The sequence below is a fragment of the Bos indicus genome, chromosome 25 (genome assembly GCF_029378745.1).
Source record: "Bos indicus isolate NIAB-ARS_2022 breed Sahiwal x Tharparkar chromosome 25, NIAB-ARS_B.indTharparkar_mat_pri_1.0, whole genome shotgun sequence".
Classification (NCBI taxonomy): domain Eukaryota; kingdom Metazoa; phylum Chordata; class Mammalia; order Artiodactyla; family Bovidae; genus Bos; species Bos indicus.
This window is the reverse complement of record NC_091784.1, coordinates 4,622,438-4,642,459: the sequence shown is the minus strand read 5'-3', so window position 1 is coordinate 4,642,459 and position 20,022 is coordinate 4,622,438. Positions and strand designations below refer to the sequence as shown.

At 46.0% G+C, this 20,022-nt stretch overlaps 1 protein-coding gene and 2 pseudogenes across 2 annotated transcripts in view; 2 read left to right on the top strand and 1 right to left on the bottom strand.

The window, feature by feature from the left end:
* DNAJA3 (DnaJ heat shock protein family (Hsp40) member A3) overlaps positions 1-14,296 on the bottom strand; it is a 31,352-nt gene extending 17,056 nt beyond the window's left edge. Inside the window, exons 1-3 of one of the 2 annotated variants that reach the window (XM_019987649.2) lie at positions 14,067-14,296; positions 5,228-5,361; positions 275-358 (exon numbers count right to left, since the gene is read on the bottom strand). In XM_019987649.2, the coding sequence (XP_019843208.2) occupies positions 275-358; positions 5,228-5,361; positions 14,067-14,277 (429 nt within the window). In that variant the 5' untranslated portion in view covers positions 14,278-14,296. The remainder of the gene's footprint in view (positions 1-274; positions 359-5,227; positions 5,362-14,066) is intronic. The other variant, XM_070779565.1, reaches the window with a different exon arrangement.
* On the top strand, positions 2,110-2,527 carry LOC109578034 (small ribosomal subunit protein uS10-like; annotated as a pseudogene).
* Positions 3,246-3,689, top strand: LOC109578445 (large ribosomal subunit protein eL37 pseudogene; annotated as a pseudogene).
* Positions 14,297-20,022: the final 5,726 nt, after the last annotated feature.

The following is a 20,022-nucleotide window of genomic DNA, read 5'->3' as shown; positions in this document are numbered from 1 at the left end:
CAAGAAGGTCCCAGACCCAGCTAAAGTCCCAGTGACTGGGACTGGGAAAACAGATTATTGGGTTCTGTTCTTTGTTGAGATTCCTAGTGAGAGCTCACGTGAGCATTTTGGAATTGCGAAGTTTGTTTTTTTTTTCCCCTTCAACAAGGTGATCTGGAGGGGGACATGGCCTTCCCACTGAACCTTCTCACGCATCAGGTTGCCAGTGCAACACGCTCTGACCCACGCACACAGCTGAAAGACAGGGACTGCACACACTGGTGGGCCGTGTTACCTCATAGGCCTCTGCCAGCTGGGAGAACTTCTCCTTGGCTTTGGGATCATCCTTATTCGTGTCTGGGTGATATTTCTTGGCAAGCTAAGGGAGGAAATGGTCAATTAGTATGGACACAAGATGATCACTGAAACTGAACCCCAGACACCAGTCACACCTCACCTCCTTTGTAGCAGTTGTCAGACTTCACAACAGCAATTCTTAAGACAAGATTTAAGACTAAATCATCCCTAACTAGACTTATTATGATGATCATGTCATAGTGTATACGAATGTTGAATCATTATGTTGTACACCTGATACTAATATATCAACTATACCTCAATAAAAACACACTAAAAGCAAAACACACACAGCCAGGACTAAGAACATACACTCCATGAACTGTGCTCAGTTTTCAATTCTGATCAAAAGTTTATTACAAAATGGCAAACTGAGTTTTGGGAAAGGGAAAGAAAGAAAACTATCTCTTCAACTCTGAGATGTGTATATGTTTTTCAACTGCAACAAATCTCTCAACAGAAATAACAACTAATTTTTTAGAACTTGGGGTCCTTTGTGAGAGATGCCAAAGAGTAAATCTGATTAGACTATCATCTATGTAAAAAGAGGGAAATAACTGGATAAATAAGTAGATATATCTGCTGTATAAATTAGTTTTGGAAGAGCAGACACTAAGCTGGAAAGGCTGACTGCTACAGCGGGGAGGGGATGGATGGGAAAGAGAGGTCTTCTCACTGCACGCTCCTCTGTACTATCTGAATTCAGAACAAGGGGAATGCATTACCTATTCAAAACACAGATTTAAATATTAAAAATTCAAACACTATCCTCACTTGGCTGTCCCGCGTACACAGGAGACCTGAGCAGCTCTAACACAAAGGTTTCCTCCTGGCCACGCTGAGCAGTGCTGTGCAACACCTTTGTAGGTGCTGACTGTCTGCTGCAGCTTACTGATGCCTTCCCAGTCTGGGTTTCCCTGGTGTGAGGGCAAGGAGGGCTCAGAGTCCTGAAGCTGAAAGGAACTGTGGGGACGGCCGGCCCCATCTCTGCCCGCAGCTGGCTGCTCACTCTGCACCAGAGACACTGATCCTCACACCAGCATGTGATGGAAGCACGGCAGAGGCTCGGCCGGAAGGGAGCTCTCAAGGCAAGAAAGTAGATCACGGTGGGTCGCAAGGTTGGTTCCAGGCCAAGGTAAGAAATGCCGATGCACTTGTGAGATCAAAGAAAGGCCCTTTGCACTCAGAAAGACCTGCATTTTAGTCTCCTAAATGCCACTGATCGGCTGTGTGGCCTCGGCAGCACATCATAACCTAACCAAGTCTTCTGCCTGGAGGATTAAATGATGTAAACGTGAAAAGTTTTCATCAAGGTCCAACCCCAGCAATTGCTCCGTAAAGCCTACTTTCTAAATTTTCAGTTTCAAATTACACAACTTTACCCAATTTTTTTATTTTCACACCTAAAAACTTGGATGGTTTCTACTCTCTCTTAAATGAAATCTCTAGTACGTGCTAAGGGCCTCACATGCCCCAATAAGTTGGTCCCAGTCTCCATCTCGCCAATCTTCACCTGCCTTTGCCGCCAGGTACCTGACCTTCCAGCTCAAAAGGAGAGACAAGCTATTTACTCTCCCAAGACGGACAAGCTAATCAAAACCACAGTGAGATATCACTTCACACCTGCTAAGGTGGCTTGGATCAAAAAGACAGGCTCTTTCAGGAAGATGCAGTTGCCTCTGCAGTGGAGCTCGATGCCACCTTCTCCTGCTCCTGACTCACTGCTGTTCGCTCTGGCCGAGGAACAAGGCAGTCAGGAAGCCGCGCCGCACCATGGCCTTTAAAGATACCGGCAAGACTCCCGTGGAGCCAGTGGTGGCCATTCACCAGATTAGGATCACCCTCACCAGCTGCAACGTGAAGTCTCTGGAGAAGGTTGTGTGCTGATCTGATCAGAGGCACGAAGGAAAAGAATCTCTAAGTGAAAGGACCTGTTCGGATGCCTACCAAGACTCTGAGAATAACTACAAGGAAAACTCCTTGCAGTGAAGGTTCTAAGACTTGGGATAGATTCCAGATGAGGATCCACAAGCGACTCATTGACCTGCACAGCCCTTCTGAAATTGTCAAGCAGATCATTTTCATCAGCATTGAGCCAGGAGTCAAGGTGGAAATCACCACTGCCGATGCCTATTACAACCTTTTTAATAAACTGATAATCAGTTGTTTAAAAAAAAAAAAAAAAAGATAAGTATTGGCGAGGATGCAGAAAAATCAGAACCCTCACACACTATGGTGAAAATCCAGAATGGTGCAGCCAGTCTAAAACAGTCTGGCACCAGAAACAAGTCCATACATCAATGGTCAATTAACCTACAACAAAGGAGGCAAGACTATACAATGGAGAAAAGACAGCCTCTTCAATAAGTGGTGCTGGGAAAACTGGACAACTATATATAAAAGAATAAAATTAGAACACTTTCTAACACCATGAGTGATAGTCCCTCTGTCATGTCCGACTCTTTGAAACCTCATCAACTACAGCCCGCCAGGCTCCCCTGTCCGTGGAATTCTCCAGGCAAGAACACTGGAGTGGGTTGCCATTTCCTTCTCCCTCTAACACCATATATAAAAATAAACTCAAAATAGATTAAAGACCTAAATATAAGACTGGATACTATAAAACTCCTAGAGGAAAACATAAGCAGAACACTTTTGACATTAATCACAGCAGTATCATATTGGATCCATATCCCAGAGTAATGGAAATAAGAACAAAATACATTAATGGGACCAAATTATACTTAAAAGGTTTTGCACAGTAAAGGAAGCTAAACAAAATGAAAAGACAACCTACAGAATGGGGGAAAGAGATTAATTTCCAAAATATACAAACAGCTTATATAGCTAGCTCAATATTAGCAAGAAAAAAAAATCCAATAAAAAAAATGGGCAAAAGACCCAAATAAACATTTCTCCAAAGAAGACAAACAGATGGCCAAAGGGCACATGAAAAGATGCTCAACACGGCTAATTATTACAGAAATGCAAATCAAAACTACAGTAAGGGCTTTGGTCTCGGCAGCAGAAGCAAGATGACAAAGGGAACATCATCGTTTGGAAAGCGACGGAGTAAGACGCACAGGCTGTGCCACCGCTGTGGCTCCAAGGCCTACCACCTTCAGAAGTCACTTGTGGCAAGTGTGGCTACCCTGCCAAGCAAAGAGAAAGTATAATTGCAGTGCTAAAGCTAAAAGACCAAATACCACCAGGACTGGTCGAATGAGGCACCTAAAACTTGTATACCCCAGATTCAGGCATGGATTCCGTGACAGAACTGCACCTAAACCCAAGGGAGCAGCTGTTCAGCATCCAGTTCATCTTAAGGATTTCAACGATTAGTCATGCAATAAATGTTCTGGCTTTAAAATAAAAACAACAAAAAAACTATAGTAAGGTATGACACACTGGTCAGCATGGCCATCATCAAAAATTTTACAAATAAATGTTTGAGAGGGTATGAAAAATCAATATCCATCAACTGATGAACAGATAAATAAAATGTAGTATACCCATGCAACAGAATATTTGACCACTAAAAGGAATGAAGTACTACTATCTGTTACAACGTGGAGGAACCTGGTAAATATTATTCTAAAGTTAAAAAAAAAAGTCACAAAAGTCTACATATTACATGATTTCATTTCTATGAAGTGTCCAGAATAGGCAAATCCCTAGAGACAGGAAGTAGGTTAGCGATTTCAAAGGCAGAAGAGAGAGGAGAACGGGGAATAAGGGCTTATGGCGTGAGGTTTCTTTTCGAGGTGCTGAAAGTGTTCTCAAATTGATTGCAGTGCTGCTTATACAACTCTTCGAATAAACTAAAGACCAGTGAGTTCTACCCATTAAAAAAAGAGAAAGAGGGAGAGAGAGAGTGGAGAGAACAGCTACTTAAGCCATAAGCTGTTAGGTTTGGTCTTGATCAGTACTGGTTCACAAATATTAGGCTTAGCCAAAGTTTTTATTTCCCCACCAAAAAAAATTTAAAAAGAAAGAAAAAAAAAAAATCAAGACTCATAGCAAATTTGCACAAAAATAATTTTAAAAACTTCTCTTCTTTCTGGCCACACTGTGCACAGCTTGTGGAATCTCAGATCCCCAAGCAGGGATTGAACCCAGGCCACGGCAGTGAAAGCTTGGAATCCCAACCACCAGACCACCAGGAACTCCAAGTAACTTTTAAAATTTAAATTGTATTTATTAACCTTATTAAACTAATCTTCTTTATTCTGACATTATGGCTTCCCTAGGTTTTATGGTATTAAGGTGCTTTCTTCCATCAAATGATATTAACAGATTGTACCTAATTATTTTTAACATCTATATTAGGCAAAATACAAAAGATAGCATTCCTACATTGGCACCCTTGCTCTTTAGTTTTTTTAAATTTTTATTGTGTTGTGTTTTATTGTGTTGTGTTTTATTGTGTTTATTGATCAGAGCAAAAGTCTGGAAACCACAGATTGAGATAACTCACAGGCCACTTCACCAATCAGTCCAACACATTCTGGGATATGATGATGGGAGTTTCACATTTATTGAGTTAAAAAAATAATAATAATTCTAAATTCATAAACTTGTATTTGAATGCAAAGAATGAGTATCTAAAACTTAAGACCACCACATCTACCGATTCAGAAGACACAGAATAGACTTAAATACAAAAACAGCCATGGAAAAGATTAAAAGAAAATCTCTGGTTGAGTCTCCATTTCCTGAAGCATTAACCAGCATGGCCACAGGCACTGAGAAACATGGTCTAGCAAAGCCAGCTTTATCAGCCAGCGCACAACCTACATGTATGGGCGCATGCACTGCACGGCTCAAGGTCACCTAGATCCACACCATCGTTTCCACAGTCTCGGCTCTAAAATCTGGCTTCTACACAGACCTGGTAATAGGCTTTCTTGATCTCCTTCTGGCTGGCATTCCGGGGCACTCCTAGTATCTGGTAATAATCTTCTTTAGCCAAATGGGTGCTCGTGTGGAAGGAGGCAGTACAAACAAAAGGGTACCGTTTTACTCCTGAAAAAGAAAAAAGGAAAGAAAATCACTCTGGGAATGTACTCAACAAATGGAAATTGCGAGTAAGCAACCAGCCAGGCCACACCTATGAAGGAGCTGAGGTAGGTCACAGCTTTTGGAGGCTGTTCTCCTCCAAGCCTTCTGGAGACCAAACTCACTGCACCTCAGAAACAGCTAAAGGGACTTCCCTGGTGGTCCAGTGGGTAAGAATCTGCCTGCCAATGCAGGGGACATAGGTTTGATACCTGGTCCAGGAAGATCCCACACGCCGTGGGGCAACTAAGCCCGTGAGCCACAGCTACTGAGCCCACGTGCTCTAGGGTCTGTGCTCCATAACAAGAAGCCACTGCAAGGAGAAGCCTGAGTGCAGCAACAGAGAGCCGGCGCAGCCAAAAACAAAACCAAAAACAGCTAAATCCAGAGTATACGGAAAATACAAAAATCAGAGTGCGGGGTGTGGCTAGTCCTCCTGGACTACACAAGGGCTGCAGCCTCATTACCTCTCCAGAGATGGGGCTGCACCTGGCGATGACTGAAAATCGACTTCACTCTCCTGTTACACAGCTGGCAGAGCACTTGCCACATCCCAGGTGCTGGCAGAGACTCACCTCACTTAAAGCTCAACAGCTCCCCAGGTTCTCTCCCGCCACCATGCGACCCTGAACATCTGCTTACGGGGTGGTTTTCAGAGTGTGGTCCCTGAACTAGCAGCATCATCGGCCTCCTGATGTACATTTTTCAGGTGCCACCCAAACCTGAATCCAAAACTCTGGAGGTAGGGTCCAACAAGCCGTGTCTAACAAGCCCTCCAGGGGACGATTCTGCTGCACACTGTTTGAGAACTGCTGGGCTAAAGAAATGATTGTTGGTCTTCAGCGTCACAGATCTCTTTAGGAGCATGTGATAAAAGCACTGACCCCTCCCCTAGAAACAATCAATACATATATACAGACGCACAAGCTTAAACAACCTTGTGCCAGAACCTCTGTTGACCCCAGAGCACGTCAGAGCATATGGCAGCCCCGCCTCCACGCCCTGCCTTCCTTTCAGGCCTCTTGCATCAGCAGCAGGGAGGAGGCTGATGGGACACAGCTACTCAACCTCCCTCTACTCTACCGACCTGTCACCAAGTGAAGGTGGGGGAGCCGCTCTACAACCTGCCTCCTAACCCCCAACCCATCCTGTGACAACTGAAGATGGGGAAGGCGGGGCTGGGGTGGTGCAGAACAGGCCAAGTTAAAGCAGAGGGGAGGGCCAAGAAAGAGAACGAGGACCAAGAGGCAGCTCCAGGTTTTTAAGTCAAAGGTTCCCCTGCCAGAGATTCAGCACTCATTCAGCAAACATGCCTGCCAGGCACTGGGCTCCTTGCAAGCAGAAAGCAGCAAATCACGCCAAAGGCCCTGCCCTCTGGGAGCTTGCATTCATTCATGATCTCAACACTGGACTAGGCATTGAGGACACAGACTGAGTGAAAGACTCAAAGCCAGTGCCCTTAAGGAGCTTCCAACCCAGCAGGGGCATGTGGGAAGCAGTGTGAGAAGGGATGTTAGTGCACAGGGACGTGGAGTGAGAACTCACAACAGTATCCCCTAACCAGGGCCTCTCAACCTCCACACTGTTGAAGATGGGAGGATCAGATTCCCTGCTGGGGGGTGGGGGTGCTGTTAAGGGCTGAATTCTGTCCCCCGCCCAAATTTATATGCTGAAGTCCTAACCCTCAGCACCTCAGAAAGTGACTGTATTTGGAAACGGGGATCTTTAAAGAGGACCCTAACAAAAATCTCGAACTACAGCCTTCAGAACTGTGAAAAAAGTAACCTTTTTCAGCCACTTATTCTCTGGTACTTTCTTATTGCTGCTCTGTGTATTTACTTTTATCCTAACATACCTATGTGCTTATTGGAAGATGTGTTAGCAGGATCCTCAGCTACCTAGTTACCAGGAGCACCTCCCAGTCTCAAACAGGTAACTAAAATTCCAGACACTGCCAGTTGCCCCCTGGAGGGCAGAATCACCCGCAGCTGAAAACCAGCACAACCCAGTCTCAGAAGTTTCAATGAAGGTATTCTAAGGCAGCTGCTGTTAAGCTGCAGAAATTAATTTGGCTAAGGAGGGCCGGAATCCGTCCAGATTTATGCCTGCAGTCCTGGCGTTGTTTGCAATAGCATTCTCATTCGCTTTCAAAAGTTCTCCCTTTGGTCTGGAGGGAGAAAGTCGTTGTGCAACTGCAGGTGCTACGACATGACTAGAGACTCAAGTAAGTGTGTGTGGAGGTGGGGTAGGGTAGAGGGGTGGTTAGAGATATAATGATAGGTGCTGGGAATAAACAGAAGGGCCTCTGAGCATGTTAGTTGTTGCTGTTGTTCAATGGCTAAATCGTGTCTGACTTTTTGTGACCCCATGGACTGCAGTACACCAGTCTTCCCTATCCTTCACTATCTCCCCAAATTTGCTCAAACTCACATCCATCGAGTCAGTGATGCTAAAGTTTGGATTTTATCCTGAGGACAACAGGGAGCTACTGCAAGTCTTAAACAGAGACTTGATCAGATTTGCATGAAAAAGAACTCTCAAACCATTAACAACAAGGACTGGGAAACTACTTAAAATCTGTGTAGGCACAAAAGACAGCCAAGGGTATTGAGCATATCCAGGAAGGGTGCCAAGATTAAGGATAATCAGACAAGAGAACGAGTAGGAAACGGTCAGTTCAGTCGCTCAGTCATGTCTGACTCTTTGCGACCCCATGGACTGCAGCACACCAGGCCTTCCTGTGCATCACCAACTCCCAGAGTTTCCTCAAACTCATGTCCATTGAGTTGGTGATGTCATCCAACTATCTTATCCTCTGTCATCCCCTTCTCCTCCCGCCTTATCTTTCCCAGCATCAGGGTCTTTTCCAATGAGTCAGCTCTTTGCATCAGGTGGCCAAAGTATTGGAGTTTCAGCATCAGTCCTTCCAATGAATATTCAGGACCAATTTCCTTTAGGATGGACTGGTTGGAATTTCTTGCAGTCCAGGGACTCTCAAGAGTCTTCTCCAACACCACAGTTCAAAAGCATCAATTCTTTGGTGCTCAGCTTTCTTTATAGTCCAACTCTCACATCCATACATGACCACCGGAAAAACCATAGTTTTGACTAGACGGATCTCTGTTGGCACAGTAATGTTTCTGCTTTTTAATATGCTGTCTAGGTTGGTCATAACTTTTCTTCCAAGGAGCAAGCATCTTTTAATTTCATGGCTGCAGTCACCATTGACAGTGATTTTGGAGCCCAAGAAAATAAAGTCTGTCACTGTTTCCACTGTTTCCCCATCTATTTGCCATGAAGTAATGGGACCAGATGCCATGATCTTCGTTTTCTGAATGTTGAGTTTCAAGCCAACTTTTTCACCCTGTTTCACTTTCATCAAGAGGCTCTTTAGTTATTCTTCACATTCTGCCACAAGGGTGGTGTCATCTGCATATCTGATGTTATTGATATTTCTCCCAGCAATCCTGATTACAGCTAGTGCTTCATCCAGTCCAGCATTTCTCATGACGTACTCTGCATATAAGTTAAATAAGCAGGTGACAATATACAGCCTTGACATACTCCTTTCCAGATTTGGAACCAGTCTGTTGTTCCATGTCCAGTTCTAACTGTTGCTTCCTGACCTGCATACAGATCTCTCAGGAGGCAGGTCAGGTGGTCTGGTATTCCCATCTCTTTTAAGAATTTTCCAGTTTGCTGTGATCCACACAGTCAAAGGCTTTGGCGTAGTCAATAAAGCAGATGTTTCTCTGGAACTCTCTCACTTTTTCAATGATCCAACGGATGTTGGCAATTTGACCCCTGGTTCCTCTGCCTTTTCTAAATCCAGCTTGAACATCTGGAAGTTCACGGTTCACATACTGTCGAAGCCTGGCTTGGAGAATTTTGAGCATTACTTTGCTAGTGTGTGAGATGAGTGCAATTGTGTGGTAGTTTGAGCATTCTTTGGCATTGCCCTTCTTAGAGATTGGAATGAAAACTGACCTTTCCGGTCCTGTGGCCACTGCGGAGTTTTCCACATTTGCTGGCATATTGAGTGCAGCACTTTCACAGCATCATCTTTTAGGACTTGAAATAGCCCAACTGGAATTCCATCACCTACACTAGCTTTGTTCATAGTGATGCTTCCTAAGGCCCACTTGACTTCACATTCCAGGATGTCTGGCTCTAGGTGAGTGATCACACCATCATGATTATCTGGGTCATGAAGATCTTTTTTGTATAGTTACGTGTATTCTTGCCACCTCTTCTTAGTATCTTCTGCTTCTATTAGGTCCATACAATTTCTGTCCTTTATTAAGCCCATCTTTGCATGAAATGTTCCCTTGGTATCTCTAATTTTCTTGAAGAAATCTCTAGTCTTTCCCATTCTACTGTTTTCCTCTATTTCTTTGCATTGATCACTGAAGAAGGCTTTCTTAAATATCTCCTTGCTATTCTTTGGAACTCTGCATTCAAATGGGTGTATCTTTCCTTTACTCCTTTGCCTTTCACTTCTCTTCTTTTCACAGCTATTTGTAAGGCCTCCTCAGACAACCATTTTGTCTTTTTGCATTTCTTTTTCTTGGGGATGGTCTTGATCCCTGCCTCCTGTACAACGTCATGGACCTCCGTCCATAGTTCTTCAGGCACTCTATCAGATCTGATCCCTTGAATCTATTTCTTATTTCCATTGTATAGTCATAAGGGATTTGACTTAGGTCATACCTGAAAGGTCTAATGGTTTTCTCTACTTTCTTCAATTTAAGTCTGAATTTGGCAATGAGTTCATGATCTGAGCCACACTCAGCTCCTGGTCTTGTTTTTGCTGACTGTATAGAGCCTCTCCAACTTTGGCTGCAAAGAATATAATCAATCTGATTTCGGTGTTGACCATCTGGTGATGTCCATGTGTTGAGTCATCTCTCATGTGGTTGGAAGAGGGTGTCTGCTATGACCAGTCCGTTCTCTTGGCAAAACTCCACTAGCCTTTGCCCTGCTTCATTCTGTACTCCAAGGCCAAATTTGCCCGTTACTCCAGGTATTTCTTGACTTCCTACTTTTGCATTCCAGTCCTCTATAATGAAAAGGACATCTTTTTTTGGGTGTTAGTTCTAGAAGGTCTTGTAGGTCTTCATAGAACTGTTCAACTTCAGCTTCTTCAGCATTACTGGTTGGGGCATAGACTTGGATTACTGTGATACTGAATGGTTTTCCTTGGAAACAAACAGAGATCATTCTATTGTTTTTGAGATTGCATCCAAGTACTGCATTTCAGACTCTTTTTTTTGACCGTGATGGCTACTCCATTTCTTCTAAGGGATTCTTGCCCACAGTAGTAGATATAATGGTCATCTGAGTTAAATTCACTATTTCAGTTCATTTTAGTTTGCTGACTCCTAAAATATTGATGTTCCATCTCCTGTTTGACCATTTCCAATTCGCCTTGATTTATGGAGAAGGCAATGGCAACCCACTCCAGTACTCTTGCCTGGAGAATCCCAGGGATGGAGGAACCTGGTGGGCTGCGGTCTATGGGGTCACACAGAGTCAGACACAATTGAAGCGACTTAGCAGCAGCAGCAGCGTGGACCTAACATTCCGGGTTCCTATGCAACATTGCTCTTTACAGCATTGGACTTTACTTCCATCACCAGTCACAACCACAACTGGTGTTGCTTTGGCTCCATCTCATTCTTTCTGAAGTTAGTTCTCCACTGATCTCCAGTAGCATATTGGGCACCTACTGACCTGGGGAGTTCATCTTTCAGTGTCCCACCTTTTTGCCTTTTCATACTGTTCATGGGATTCTCAAGGCAAGAATACTGGTTTGCCATTACAAATCAGAAGCAGGAAGCAGATCCATATTTTCTGGATCCCCATCCCCCGACTCACCCTAGATTTCCTAAAATATGAAAAGCAGACAGTGAGGGAGCAGCAGGTACCACTTTCTTTGGTCATATTTGAGAAAAAACAGCAGAGCTAGTCTCTGAGCGCTTCGCTTCACTGCAGGGGTGAGGGGTTACCTTGACCCACCCTGCCTCTTCCCCCCATCCCCCTTTAATCCAGAAGGCAGAGGTCGGTAGTGGCAAAGGTTCTGGAAGCTGTAGGTTCAACATCATGAGGAGACCACTTGGGCTTGGGTTAAGAACAGGAAGACAGTAATGTGTAAAACTGAATATAAAGACAAATCACACTGAACTAGAAGTTTGATGGCTTCTGACACCATCCCCAAAGCATCAAAGATTAGCAATGATACAGCAAGAGTTCACTTAATAGATACATTCCCCGCCACCCAAGATATGACCAATAAATGTCTGGACAATTTCAGAACAAGCCAGAACAGGATAAGCCTCCAAAGTCATTCCAAGGATAGCCAACCTTCCACTCTGGGAGAAGGTGTGAGGAAACTACCTTCCACTCTGGGAGAAGGTGTGAGGAAACTACCTTCCACTCTGGGAGAACAAGTCAGATATAAAGTGTTGTTTTAACATCATCTAATTGTACTACTGGATTTGCGATGAGATCGCAGACCAACGTTTGGGAGCTGAGTTGATGCCCTAAGATGTGATAGGTAACAGAGCACCATGAAGGACACTACCTCTCACACATGTTCAACACCTGATACAAAACATGCCCACTGTGGGCACTGGGCTCACTTGAGGAAAAGGACAGCTGACCGCATAGCTCCTCAGTAATGACCCCATGCCAGGCTCCCATTTAGCCCTTGTCTGTCTCCTTTCACACATACACAATCACCAAAAAATGTTCTCCAAATGTGTACATATGTGATATGAACAAATTTACCTTCACAGATATCTAAGGAATTATATTTCAGCATAAAGATGCAGGCAAATGCTATTCACAACAACCCTGATATTAGAAAATGTTGGCAAAACCTAAAAATGACCACTTTTGCTCATACTGAGAAATACAGCATGACATCACTTCCAAATCCTGAGGAAACCAGGGCAGACTACTGTGAGGAAATATAGGTAGCAGGAACAGAATAAACAAATGGGATCACCTGACCAAAATCACATCCCATCTCTTTGTTCTCTGCTGTATCTCCAGTACCTAGAACAGAACCTGGCATATGACAAGTCCTCAATAAATACCTGTAAACTAAAATATTTTCATTAAGGAATGAGCAGCACAAAAGGATTTAAATAATCCACCCAGGTTTCTCTGTCTCTCTCTCACACACACACACACACAACTGGAACCAGTGTTCACTGTACAAGGCAATCACAATTACTGATACATAATGACTGGCTTTTATGTAAGCATTACAAAACTGGATCTTATTAGGACATTATCTTAAGTAAATTACCTTGTCAGGCCCCTCTAATTAATCATCTCTGTAAGTTTATAGATAAATAGCATTTGCATAAATTCTAGGGGACACAAACATCAAGCACAATTCAGGCACATAATTAGTGGTTCAGTTTCCTCCTTCCTTATCTCACTATAAAGGACATTGCCCAAACACACAGCATAAGAAACCACCATGGCTAAGCTAAAAAGGTTAATATATGCTAATTCAAGATCACCCCCATCAATTACAGAAGCAGCAGGCAAGGAGCAATCCCTTTCTAGTTTTGTGACATTCTAAGGTTAACATCTAAGACTCGGTTTCTTAACCTATAAAACAGAATAACAGTAGGAATTCCCTGGCAGTCCAGTGGTTAGGAGTTTTCACTTTCACTGCAGGGGCCCAGCTCCACTCCTGGTTGGGGGACTAACATCCCACAAGACCACCAGCTTGGCCAAATAATAGTAAGTGTTTACCTCATGGAAGCAATCCATGCCTCATACATAGAAAGTGCTTAGTAAATATTAGTTTGCATTTTTATTGTAATAAGCAACACACTGTGCTCAGTCCCTAAAGTGTCCGACTCTTCCCGACTCCAAGGACTGTAGCCCGCAAGGCTCTGCCCATGGAATTTCCCAGGTACCAATAATGGAGTGGGGTGCCATTTCCTTCTCCATGGGATCTCCCCGACCCAGGGATAGAACCTGCATCTTCTGCACTGGCAGGCCAGATTCTCTTCCGCACTGAGCCACCAGGGAAGCCCAATAACCAACATAAAGACCTCTAAAAAACAGTGTGCCCTTCGATCTACACCATGTGGCAGAAGAGACTAAGCTCTGAAAGAACAATTCTAGGTTCGAGACAACTCTCCTTATCTAACTTTATGACCTTGGGCGGGTCAACTCTGCTAGAACCTCAGTTTCCCATTCTTTAAAATGGGGATGATTATCCCCACCTTGTAGGGCTGTTACCATCAAGAGAGACCAGGTACACAGTGCCCACGGAGCCAAAGAGCCGGTGCTCACCGAATGGCAGTTACCTCTGCCCCGCCGCTACAGGCTAGGAAGTAGAGGGATGAGAAAGGAATTGGGCAGGGGAGCACTAGATGGCGGGAAAGAGGCCTCCAGAAATATTGCCAGAGAGGTGAAGGTTCACGGCCTCGGAGCGTTTCGTCCCCTCCGCTCGAGGCTCCACGCAGCTCTTCCTCCTTCGCCGCTTCTGAGCAGCCATTTGGGCCTCTCTGCCTCCTACCGGCCCACCTCCCCAAAGCGGTTCCGCAAGTAGGTCAGAAGACACACTCCATCCCGCCACCCTCGTGGCTGGAGCGAAGAGAGTCACTCCTTTACAGGCCTTGGGCGCTAGAGCCTACCCTCACCTGTGAAGCTGACACAGGGTCTCAATGTCAGCAGCGCCCCGGGACCGCGACCTCCCAGGGAAGGCGGGAAGGCGGTGACGCTCAAATTGCGGCCCAGCGACGCCCCCACCACGCCCCCCATGGGCGGCCGGGCCCCTCTCCCCGCTGCAGCCGGCAGCCGCGGGGTCCCCACAGCCACCAGCAACCAGCGTGTGGAGTGCCGCGCCGCCATCTTGGCCCGGGGACACTGCGCCTGCGCCACCCGGCTAAAGGCGGCCTCACGAGGACGACGCACGCGCGCGGAGCCGGCGCTCCCGGGGGCGGGGCCTGCTGCGGGCACTCTAGCGGGGAGGGGGAGGGGAAAAAAAAAAAAAACTACTAGCGTTGCGCGTGCGCTTCCGCACCCAGTGCGCTTTCGAGGTTGCCGACGCCGAAAAGGTATTTACTCTAAAACGTGCTAATTGGTAACTTGGCTTAAGAAGACCCTTCATTCTGTGCTGGACGATCAATACTTCACCTTATCTGTGTAAAGACGTGGTTGAATGTAGCCGAATGTAACGGGTCTGAAGGGCCTGGCCGGGGCGCGTGGGGGGGGGGGGGGGGGGGGAGGGGGCAACCGGACTACAAGTCCCGGCGTGCAATGCGGCCTTACATCCCACAGATCCCAGCATGCCGTGCGGCTTCCTTTTTCTTGACCCTGAGTCTCAGGTTTTCTAGCTGAGGCTTATTCACTCGTGTGCGCAAGCGGTTACCTTGGTTAACCTATTTCCCAGAGCCAGGCTCCACGCTCACTCTTCCTCTGGCTGATTCACCACGAAAAGGACAGATCGCTCGGCTTTCTGCTAAGCGTTATTTGTCTTCTCCAAACCTGTGGTAAACTTGCCGATCGCGGACTGTGAGCCGAGCTACCCAAAAACGAGTTTAATAAACGTTGTGGGTACCTACACGGTGCCACGCGCGTTCTAGAACGTCGAGGATACAGTGATGACTGACACACCATCCCTGCTTTGGAGGAGCACACAGTGAGGCGAGAGGCATCTTAACCACTGAGATAACGTGGTCGGTGCTATCGAAGGTATAAACTGTTACAGGCACACAGGCGAGGGGGTTTCTCCGACAGATTGGTGTCAGGGAAGGCATCTAAGAGGCAACATTTGAGTTGGACTTTGGTGAAAACTGCGCCAGGTTGGAGTGGAGGGGAAGAGTGTTCTAAGTAGCAAGAACTTCAAAAGCAGATGCGAAAGTACTTGCCCTGTACGCGCTAGCTAAACTTGGGATATATGACTGGAGATGAGTCTAGAAAGAAGAACCTGGCCTGGTTAGTCCTGCAGAGGGGTTTCCGCTTTCACACTCCCACCACCACCACCCCTAACAATAGAAAGGAACCTGAGGACTCCTGGATGGATCTAAGGTGATGTGTGCTCCTTGCCCCTCTCCCATTACACATGATTTTTGTGTATGTGGTTATTAATCTGGGGAAATATCCATAGCTTTCATCAGTCAAATTCTCCACAGGCTCTAAGATTGAAAGAAGGTTAAAAACCACTGGTCCAGTGAAGAACGGTTAGGAGGCTGCTGTAAACTGCAAGGAATACTTGAGAGTTTGGGCTAGGGAATTCAGAGAACTGAGGTGAGCAAGGGATATCATAGAGAAACAGGAAAAGATTGACATGGAATGGGAAGTGGGTATAAGTTTGTTTGATATATTCAACAAATATTTAAATGTCTCCAGCATAGTGCTTTTGGGCTTCCCTGGTGGCCCAGGTGATAAAGAATGCGTCTGCAATTGGGGAGACCTGGGTTCAATCCCTTGGTTGGGAAGATCCCCTGGAGAATGGTGCGGCAACCCATTCTAGTATTCTCGTCTGGAGACTTCCCATGGGCAGAGAAGCCTGGCAGGCTACAGTCCTTGGGGTTGCAAAGAGTCAGACACGACTGAGCGACTAAGCACAGCACAGCATAGTGCTTTAAGAGTGTGGGCTCTGGAGTCAGACTGCCTGGGACCGAATCCCAGCTCTGCCAGTTAACAGTTGTGTATCCTTGACAATTTACTTTACCTCTCTGTGCCCGTTTCCTTTTTCTTAAAATGGGCATAGTAGTACCAGGGCATAGTGATACCTCAAGGGATCATCTGAGGAGAGAGTGAGATAATCCGTGTGAAGCCTTCATACTGTATTTGGCATGTAGTAGGTGCTCAGTATGTGCTGAGGCTCTGTGCTAAGCACTGGGACACCAGAGAAAACGCTGATAGTTACTTGCCCACAGGGATTCCAAAACCTAAGGGGAGGCGGGAGGGTGCTGGTTGAGAGAAGTACAGCTTTGAGGAATAAAAGTTGAGAACAAGAGCCAAAGAGATTTTCATTTACCACCTCAGAGTAAGTTAGGAATGAGGGCTCACTAGTATGGAAACTTTGTCAGCCTTGTAACCCTCATTTTTTGGTATTTTAGTCCCCCTCCTCCATCTATTTCCCCGTAGTGATTAACAGCGAAGATCCTCCATACAGAAAGTGGGTACGTATTCTTGTTTTAGTGGGTAGCTGGAAGGCTATTTGTCAGAGAGCCTATATCTCCTCTTATGAAGCAGAGAGCCCCAGGGTAGTGGAGTGGGTGAGGGTGGATACTAAAGGAGGGAAGAAAGGCCCTCAACACAACACAGAAAGCCTCTGGCAAAATTCCCTGGTGAGGGGACTTCCCTGTGGTCCAGTGGTTAAGACTCCACCTTCCAATGCAGGGGACATGGGTTCAATCCCTGGTCGGGAACTAAGATCCCAGACGCCACGGGGCAGCTATACCCGCATGCCTCAACTAGGGGCAACTATACCTGCATGCCTCAACTAGAGGCACAGCTGGAAAAAAAAAAAAAAGACTCCCTGGAGAGAATAGCCTAGGCCTGCTCCTGGTTTCTCTCACTGCTGATCACCATAGAAAAATAGGAGATGATACAATTACTAAATGTGAGTATGGTACAAAGCTTGGGAAGTCTCCACAGAAGTGGTCCTTGGTTTGTGCTTCCTGAATCAGCCTGAGTCATGGTTGTTTGGAGACAATGAATATGCTCTTTTTATGTTCTTTAAGCAGTGGTCATGCCAAACTAAAAATCCTGGGAAAGGAGCGGTTTGGGGGAAAAAGATAATGAAGTGGTTTTTGTTTTTTTTTTTCTTTTGGCTACGCTGGGTCTTCACTGCAGTGCTTGGGTTTTGTTGGTGCAGAGCACAGGCGTTAGGCACGTGAGCTCAGTGGTTTTGGCTTGCTGGCTGTAGGGTGTGCGGGCTTCAGTAGTTGCGGCACAAGGGCTCATTAGTTGTGGCTCTTGGGCCCTGGAGCATACAGGCTTCAGTAGTTGTGATGCACTGGCTTAGTGGCTCCGCAGCAGGTGGAATCTTCCCGGACCAGGGATCAAACCCCTGTCTCCTGCATTGGCAGGCAGGTTCCCATCCCCTGTGCCACCAGCAAAGTCTGATAATGAATTATCTTTATTTGGACGTAACCACCTTGAGATATCTACGGGACCAACTTCAGGCAATCTCTTTCCGGTTCACAAAGAACTTCCTCATGTTTTCCCTCCTGATACAATCACAGCCCTCTAGGTTAAGTAGGGCAGAGGCTAGCCCCATTTTTACGAATGGACCCTCTCCCCAGCGTCCTGCAAAACACCACCAAACTAAGCCCTGAAAAGTGGAAAGACTTCTCCAACGACACACAGCTTGTGGGTCAGTGAACCAAGATCTTCTAACAGTCAAACCAGAGCTCTTTCCTTTAAACCATGTGCCTTCATAGATTATGATCAATAGTTCCCAGTCATACAGCTCTGGATGGCTTACAGAGCACTTCCTCATGCAGAATTTCATTTGCTTTTCACAGCGAAAGGAAGCAGGGCTAATATTTACTACCACCCTCACCTACAGACTATTTCAGTGCCATACAAGTCTTTCAGCTGTGATGAAACGCAAACAGATCCTCCCCAGGCTTGTGATTAAAAAACTGGGATGAGCACACAGGACACAGCTACCCACACTGTCGGGCAGAATATGTCCTGGGTCTGCTTCCTCCACCACCTCCCCCCAACTCCCGCTGCCCCCCTTTCCAGTCTAAAGCCAAAAACTTGAGCTTTAAGGAGAAACAAACGTTTTGCAAGAGGCAGACAAGTTGCGCAAGCCTCTCCCCATCTTCACTTCTCATTTTACTATCCCACTGGGCCCTCTCCGGCTCCCCCAAGTTGAGGAGGTCTGTGAGCGCTAGCAGGGAATTGAAGCATGGTCCACCAGGACATGCCGGACTGAAGGCCAAGGGAGACCAGAGGGTCTGCCCTATGATTTCCAGTGGACACTGGCCACCTGAGGTACAAGGGACCTCCCAAGTCCTTGGCTCTGTGATGGAGTGGCTGGTCCTCCTCCACTGTGAGTGAGGAGCCCTTCCAGGGAGGGCAAAAGGGCCTAAGCCTTCAAGGGCAATACAAGCCAGCTCACCGTTTCTCTAGTAGTGTTTTCTTTCCTCCCCAAGAGTGTGTGTGTGTTAGTTGCTCTGTCATGTCTGACTTTATGATCCCGTGGACTGTAGCCCGCCAGGTTCCTCTGTCCATGAGGATTCTCCAGGCAAGCATACTGGAATGGGGTACCAATCCCTTCTCCAGGGTATCTTCCAGACCCAGAAATTGAACCCGGGTCTCCTGCATTGCAGGCAGATTCTTTAACCATCTAAGCTACCAGGGGAGCCCAAGAGAGTCTGGGACAATTCCAAGGAAGTGTGGAGTGTCGGGCCCAGATGTTCCCAGGCCTGACCTCTGCAATGGGTGCTGTTCCCTGCAGCAGGAGATGAACTGTGTCCTTGCCTGGCTCACCCAGGTACTTCCAATGGGACTTTCGTGGTAATGATTTCCTTAAAAGCCCTTTAAACCACAAGTGACTCCAGCTTCCAGCTGAATACCCTTCTGCCCAAACTAGGCTTAAACTTCAGCAGTGTTTTACAAACCTGAAAAATGAAAGGAACTTTTTTTTTTTTAATACTTATTTAATTTGGCTCTGTGGGGTCTTAGCTGCAGCACCAGGGATCTTCTTCATGTCACGGAGCTTCTTTCGTTGTGGCTCATGGACTCTCTAGTTGTGACCTGTGGGCTTAGTTGTCCCGTGGTATGTGGGATCTTCGTTCCCCAACCAGGATTGATCCCATGTCCCCCTGCATTGCAAGGTGGATTTTTATTTATCATTTTCTTTTAATTATAGGGGGGTGGTTCCCTATGCCGTGTAGCCCGCCGTGCTCCTCTCTCAATGGAACTCTCCAGGCAAGAATACTGGAGTGGGTTGCCATTCCCTTCTCCAGGGGATCTTCTCAACCAAGAGATTGAACCTGGGTCTCCCACATTGTGGCCACATTCTTTATGGTCTGAGCCACCAGGGAAGCCCTGCAAGGTGGATTTTTAACCATTGGACCACCAGGGAAGTCCCTGAAAGGAACTCTTAAATGGAATAAAAAGGTGAGGTGGGGGGGATCACAGATGCTGAGAACTCTGGATCCCCCAGTGATTAGCAGACTCCAAAGTGCAAAACATCACCTTAGAACATGACAGACTTTTCTATGGAAATGTCCTTTAGTTGTGAATTATCACCACAAAAGTTAAAGTGTGTGTTTCTATTAAAATATTCGGGGACTTCCCTGGTGGTCCAGTGGTTAAGACTGTGGGCTTCCATTGCAGGGGGCATGGTTTCGATCCCTGGTCATGGAACTAAGATTCCCCCATGCTGCATGGTGTGGCCAAAAATAAATATACATAACTTGCAAAAAATCAGAACAAATCACTAGATGTAGTAAGACTCCTGAACCCCAAGACTACGTGGGTACACCTCCATAAACAAGAAAATAACAACACAAGCTGCACTGTCATGTTTTTCTCCATTTTTGAAATGTATTTTCTTGCTTAATAGTTCTTTTCCTGTGTTGACATAACTACACATGCCTTTCTATGCCAGCTCCTGAAATGAAC